Genomic DNA, 7,269 nt, shown 5'->3' with positions numbered 1-7,269 from the left:
GCAGCATCCAATCTGCATAATCTCTATACAATAACGTCAGTGAAAAGAAGAGTTTTGTCCCTCCAACGATAAACTTTTTGCCACCCACCCTCAACGGTCAACGCTACCCCGTTAATAAAGATATATAGGGTGACTCAAAGCTAGCGGAACGGAACGTTAAGAACACATTTTATTAAGATCTAGAATAACGATCAAAGAAATAAAATGATCTTAAATCGTTAAAAATAAAATTGTCTATTATTTGAAGTCTGCAATGTGTAAGCTTTACAGATAGAAATACGTGACAAAAGGAAACTTTAATCTTTATTGGCTTTGAATAAACTATTTAGCGGAATCCGTTATTCCGTTTGTTTAATCATCAAAATATTAATGATAATTAAATATTGCGACTATAATTTTCTTAAGTCAAGTATTACAATTTAATAATTTAGAACGATTTACAAAATTATTTATGATTACAATACCATTGCTTTTAATTAATTCCCAAGCTGTTTGTTACTTCTATCTTCTCAGAACACTTTCGAAGTAATATGTAATTCTTCCCAATACTCAATCAATATCAAAATCCATTAATATGTACATCTTTTCTTAAGGATTTATTGAACGATCTTTTTTCAAAGAATTATTGAAGAGCTAGAAGAATAGAATAGAATCAGGTCGTGTCCAAAGACAAAAAAAAGAAAGAAGGAAGAGCTCTTGGTTTAAATCGTGATTGAAAATGTGACGAATATGTCACTATCAAATAGACTCTTAAGATCCATCTATTGAAACGCGTCTCGACATCTCAAAACTGGTTTCAAGCTGAGTTCCTCGGCAGAAACGCAAATACGGGTCTACGACGAGGTCGAATTGAAGTCGTTATGTTGCCACGACGTAACTCCGCTCGTCGTGAAATGCATTTCGCTGATCGACTGATAGTCGTCCGGCAGCCAGGGCATCCAAGTGTTGTTAAAGTGGCACGGAAAGCCAGCCGGATCGACGGGTGTATTGGGCTTCTTCATGAGGACCGATTTATAGCTGTCGATGAACACGCTCAATCTCTTCACGACCTGCAAATGTAACGACGTCTTCTTAAGACAGCGTTTCTCGCTTCCATTTCGCCCGGACGCCAGATGAAACGAGGTTTATATAATTATATATTTGTACAAGTCATTGTTTTTTCCTAGCGAAGGTAAAGTCACAAATATTACAGATGCGTATTACGCGTAATTCAATAATTATTATTGGCGTAATTATAGCTTATCAGAGCAGAAATTGGTTTCTTGTCGTGAAATATTATTATCTAATCTCACCTTAGGATACTCCGAGGATAGATCTGTTATTTCGCAAGGATCTTTGTAGATATTGAACAAGCAAGTGCGGTTCATGCAACTGGAGGAATTCGTAAGGTTCTCGCAAACTATAGTAGCTTCTTTCCGGAGCTGTTTTATTTTAGCTGCAGTTAACACGTTAGTCGAAACGCTCGCGATTGCTGTTGCGGCTGGCGACGCTAACACATTCGTCACATTGTACTTGGGATACGACGCATCGTTACCGCTATAATAACTATAATGCTTCTGATAATCGGACTTATCTGTATAGAAGAAAAAGGATAATTATTCATTCATTATTAATTATTCATATATTTACTCTTAAACCGATCTTAGGCTTTTCGTAAAGCCAAAGATATGTATAATATGTGCAGAGAGAGAGAGTGAATTCGAAATTACGTTAGAACAAATAATAAAAAAGGTTACTGATTATTTACCTCTAGTGAGTTTATAACGTCCCATTATCGCCGCCTCGCTGTTCTCACCTTCCTGAATATTTACGAGAATCGATCTTCGTTCATCAGTTTTCACTTTCTTAATCGCGGACCATTGATCAATGCCGTCCAGTTGTTTCAGATCACTCGAAATACCGCCAGCCGCAGAGTATAGTGTCGGCAGCCAATCGGTAATATGAAACAATTGCGTCGAGACCCTCGATGACTGACCAATCAAGGGCGAATAGATGCACGCCGCGCCCCGAACGCCACCTTCAAACAGGCTAAATTTCAACTGCAAATATATTATTTCAATTTTATATACAATTTCAAAATTTTTAATAGACGTAATTTTACCTGAACAACTGTTTTTGCACATTTAATAATATTAATCTATATTATATTTAGTGTTACTGTTTACTATTAGCGATGTTAGTCGCGCGCGAAATCAAACGTAGAGTCAGTAGTTTCATTATTATTTGTACAAAGCTGCACTTACCCCTCGCAATGGATAATTGGAGCCGTAATTTTTGTAGACTCCTTCAGTCTGCGCTCCATTGTCGGCCATAAAAATTATGATTGTGTTTTTTAAAATGTCTTTTTTCTTTAGAGCGTCTACCACTCGACCGACAGATTTATCTAACGTAGAAACGACACCTAAAAATAGAACATACAATATTAAACGTTACAAAGTTAAATAATAAAAATACAAACACGCAATCAACATTCTTATCATAATTGAAACAAAAGTGAAGTATAATGTATGAGGAAATAGCAGATAATAGCAATTATCTTTTATCGGACGATTTGACATATAAGACAGAGGAAAAAAATAATTTAACTGTTGCAGAAAAAATGTTGCTATTACTGTAAATTTGACGTCAAACAGATTTTTGATAATTTGTTTGATGTTACAGTAATATCTGTTTTGTTAATAAAATAAAAAATTTTACTGACTGAGTAAATTTGTTTATAGAAACATATTAATTTATTATTAAAGCGAACAGTTTATTCGGTTAATAACAAATGCTATTAAGAAAATTGTCTGGTAGAAATGAATGAGAATACTCATAATGAGAATAAAATTAGGAGATAGAAAAAGTAGAGAGTAAATTTGTTATTGCAGCAAAATAATTTAAAGATCCAACAAAGCTGTTTCAGTTATTTCAAATAACATTAATCCTTTTAACTGAAACATTTTTGCTGCCCATATAGCTGACTAAATTTGCAACAACAAAATGTTATATTTGCTGCATCAGCAAAACTGACTATTATTGCTTGCAAATACAAAACGAATTAATTGAAAGATCATTTCATAATCGCAATTAAGTAGGACGCGACTTCTGATTTCGCGTGTAAAATTCATATTCTACATTGACGATATTTTTTTTTTTTTTTTTTTACGACGTTGACAATAAAAAAATGACCAAGAGGAATAAAAGTACTTACTCGCGTATTTTCTTCTGTTCAAATCTTTGATGTAACCGAGAGTAGCGTTTGTTTCTTTCCAATCGCGTACTTCCATGATGTCTTCAGCGTCGCTAGAATGAGGGGCAAGATGCGCTAATTGCAGATACATGGGCTTGTTGGTATTGTGTGACGAGATAATACTTTCAGCCTCGTCGGTTACGAGATCAGTCATGTAGTCATATCTGTATTCGACCGTGTTATTGTCGCCCACGATGCGATGCAAATCGTAACCCAGTTGTTCCTGTAAAATGTCATACCGATCTATACATATTATATAACGTATATTATTTAATGTTTATTACAGATACATATTATATGTTTATAACTGTGCAAAGAAATTGCTCGTGATGGAAAAACGTCAAATCTCTATATACTATCTGTTGCAAACGGTTTTACAATAATATCGTTAACTATATATATTGGACGTAATATTTTTATTATAATTTTATTTCTATTATAATAACGCTGTTTTACTCTAGCGACAATTAATTATAGAAAACTTACACTTTCGAGAAGTGTATGATTGTAATATTGAATATAACCGGTGTAATATCCCAAGAAAGTGTCAAAACCACGGCGGGTGGGTCCGAAATTTCTCGTGTGATAACCAACGTGCCATTTCCCTACGAGATGAGTGGTATATCCGAGTCTACGAAGGTACTCAGGTAGAAGAGTGTAGTTCAAGGGTATACCACGAGGTTCAGCTCCTTGCAAGGGATAGCCCTGCATGCCTACGTTGTAATTAATTCAGAATTTAAATTCTAATTTTAAATTTTTATCTCTACAAATAACTTTGGAGTATTTTTTGCGCTTCGTAATGTATAATAGTTATTACAATTCGAGAATTAATAAAAATATAAATTATACAAATAACGAAAAAATATAGATATAAATAACATTGTAAGAGTAAACTCTCTGAAATCACCCGTGCTCTATTGACGCGTCTTTCTAAAATATTTCTAGATCCCGAATTGAGAGATTATACTTTAGAATCTTCAATTCACATTAATAAATAATACGTAATAAATAAAACTTATGCGGATCTTGCACCAACAAGCGAAGTAAGAAGATTGTTGCGCGATGGTTTGCATCATAAAATCCAGCAGCGCGCCGTGTCGTTGCACATCATTTACCCGCGATAATTAATAGATTACCTGTCCTTATGGGATATTGTCCGGTGAGGAAAGCCGTCCTCGACGGCGTGCACACCGGCAACACATAATGTCGGTTCAATATTACGCCGTTATACGCGAGAGCGTCTATGTTCGGCGTAGGAATCTCATCGGCACCATGGAAGCTGACGTCATTCCATCCCTTAGTCGTTGAGACGCATATAAGACGTGTTTTATAATTTATCAAGATTGATTAAGTCACGTAAGGTTCATGCGTATACTAAATGGATTTACATCAACAATTTTTGGTAACATGAGTGAGACGATATTTTTCCCTGTTCGTGAAATGCAAAATCTTACAAATATTCTAATGTAAACGGTTCGTTGGTCGTTTTCTTGTCTCACTTGATTTCGCGACACTAACTAGCTTTCCATTGTATACACATCTAGTTTAACATTTCCGATAATTAAGAAAATCCAGAAAAGCGATGAAAGATACGTGACTTAAAGAATTTAATTTATTGTTAAATAATTTTCTTGATAACAGTGATACATATGTATCGCTGCAAAAAAACACAGGTCTTAAAATAAAGCTACTGTTTAAATCGTATGACATTTTTTATCGAGTTGCTATCGATTTTTTAAAATTCAGATATTCTAAGACTCTGTATACTCTACGAAGGCATTAATTTCACCTTCGTTACGCGGATAAAATAATTTCTTACCAAATCATCAGCGATAATAACGACGATGTTAGGTGCAGGCTGCACGGAAACGCAGATTAAATCAAAATAAAGGCACACGACACTTAAAACTGTCAGTACGAAGACAAGCAACACATTGTTCAAATTCATTGCTTTTACCAGTTCTTTTGTCAGTCCAGTGGAAAAATGACCGAAGTTACGTTATATCTGCACAATGGAATCATCAGATGTCGTAATGCGCTGTTTATAAAATTATGATGTGCAAAATAATAGCACCGACTGAAAAAAATGAAGAAAATTATAAATCTTAACAAAATTCTATTTTTTCATTATCTTTTTGTAATAATGAGATATTATGTTTTATATTTCTATTAATTTATGTATATTTAATAAATAAAATAAAATAATTTTCAGTTGATTAATTTTAAATTTAGAATTTTCTTTATTTTTTCAGCCGGTGCTATTATTTTGCACATAACTGTATTTTGAAACGTTAAAATTTACCGCGCTAGCGACTATCTAACGATTCTAACGCGACGAACGATTTATCTTTCTCGACAATTTCTCTTTATAACTAATAATAATTAGGGCAAAAGGCTTTCTGAGGAAGCAATGTGATAAATGTTATCTTATCATTTGATAGCACGCAGTTTTTAGCGACCTAATATACATACATATGTACATATAGACATGTGTACATAAAAACATACTTTTAGTTTTTATCTTTTATTACAGCTTTTTTATCGTTTATTATTTTAGCTGTCATGTTTTCGAATAGTAATATACATAATTTACGAACATGGCATTTAATACATGTGGAATTATATATGTATAACGGATACTTTAAGATACATTAAAAAAGTGTCCGAATATTGATTTTATTTCAAGGTACGTACACACATTTGTTTAGCGTATGTACACTTAGGTTACATACATTGCGGTTAATTATAAATTATTATTTTATTACAAGATATAATTAATAATAAAATATTAATTAAAAGAAAAGTACTGAAAAATATTGTCTATATATATATATATATATATATATTCTATGGTCTACCTTTTATCCGAATAATGTGATCAAACGACAAGAATCAAACTCCATGAAAACGCAATGTTGCTTTTAAGATCGCTTAATCCCACCGCAAATTAATTTATCATAAAGGACACAATTAGCAAAAAAAAAAAAAAAGATGAAATGATATTTCGTTAGATTGTTCAAAGTAAAACTTCCTTTCAGCACGCCGACTTTCGCTTCATCCGTTCTCGAATAAGGTGCAATAAGATAAGCTATCTCGCGTTTGTCATGCTTTTATATTCACAAATGTTTCTACAGCGTCAAAGAAAAAAAACATCATAATTCCATATACAGTAGTACATACAAAAAATTGACAATATAAATGTTAATTCGCCGAACAATGCAAATGCTAATTCAGACGTAGCTCACGTTTAGCATGTCTACGATTTATGCGTTGCCGTGCTGTAACACTGACGCGTGTCGTACCATGTGATCTTCTCTTAAAGACCGCATGACAGAAAAACGAAAATGTAGGAATACTTTTTTTAACCTCTATACGACTTCGAAACACCACGTGCCAACGAATTAGGTCCACTGTCCACGGAGGCGTTGCTGCATAGGGTATTAAGGCCATTGCGCACAAAATGCATAGCTTAGCATAACCGTAGCATAAGACCGCTAAACCAATGAGCATCCAGCATAAAGTCACTATATTAATTTACATAAGATGTTAATTTATTTAGCGGTCTTATGCTATAGATATGCAGCCTATGCAATTTTGTGCGCGAGGCTCTTTAGATACTCTACGCTTCCATGCAGCAACCAATGTAAAGCAATAGACATCTGTCGACGAAGCTGCAGCGTCGCGTTTTCGTCGCTGCATGCTTTCGTCATGAAGCCCGGCGTATGGCATTGTCGGTCGCCGGGCGTACATGTTCTCGGTGGCTAAAGCGCCGAATTTCAAAATATTTTATATGAAGTTTGATCAAACTCTTACCACAGTTCAACTGTGGCTGCGTTTAAATATTCACTGTCAGTACTGGAAATTTATAGCTTACGTTATGTATATCATAAATTTTCAGTACTGACAGTGCATATTGATTTTGTTTGTGAATTAATGGTACCATTTCCACTAAATTTTGACAGCTATTTTTACTCATTCTGTAAAATGTACGCATCGACGCTCCGTGGACAGTGGGCCTTAATCTAGAATCTAGACGG

General features: G+C 34.2%; 1 protein-coding gene across 1 annotated transcript; it reads right to left on the bottom strand.

Annotated features, from left to right (window-relative positions):
• Positions 1-265: 265 nt before the first annotated feature.
• On the bottom strand, positions 266-5,304 carry LOC112455743 (arylsulfatase B-like). Its single transcript, XM_025017880.1, has 8 exons — positions 5,052-5,304; positions 4,369-4,528; positions 3,719-3,945; positions 3,194-3,455; positions 2,244-2,401; positions 1,748-2,039; positions 1,293-1,573; positions 266-1,049 (listed from the first exon to the last, which is right to left on the bottom strand). Exons 1-8 carry the CDS (start codon positions 5,178-5,180, stop codon positions 834-836), a joined length of 1,725 nt encoding a protein of 574 aa, XP_024873648.1. The 5' UTR covers positions 5,181-5,304; the 3' UTR covers positions 266-833.
• Between the last annotated feature and the right edge of the window lie 1,965 nt (positions 5,305-7,269).

This window comes from Temnothorax curvispinosus, unplaced genomic scaffold, assembly GCF_003070985.1.
Source record: "Temnothorax curvispinosus isolate PA1 unplaced genomic scaffold, ASM307098v1 QBEX01006326.1, whole genome shotgun sequence".
Taxonomy (NCBI): Eukaryota; Metazoa; Arthropoda; class Insecta; order Hymenoptera; family Formicidae; genus Temnothorax; species Temnothorax curvispinosus.
Note: the sequence above shows the minus strand (reverse complement) of the source record. Positions and strands in the feature narration are given on the sequence as shown.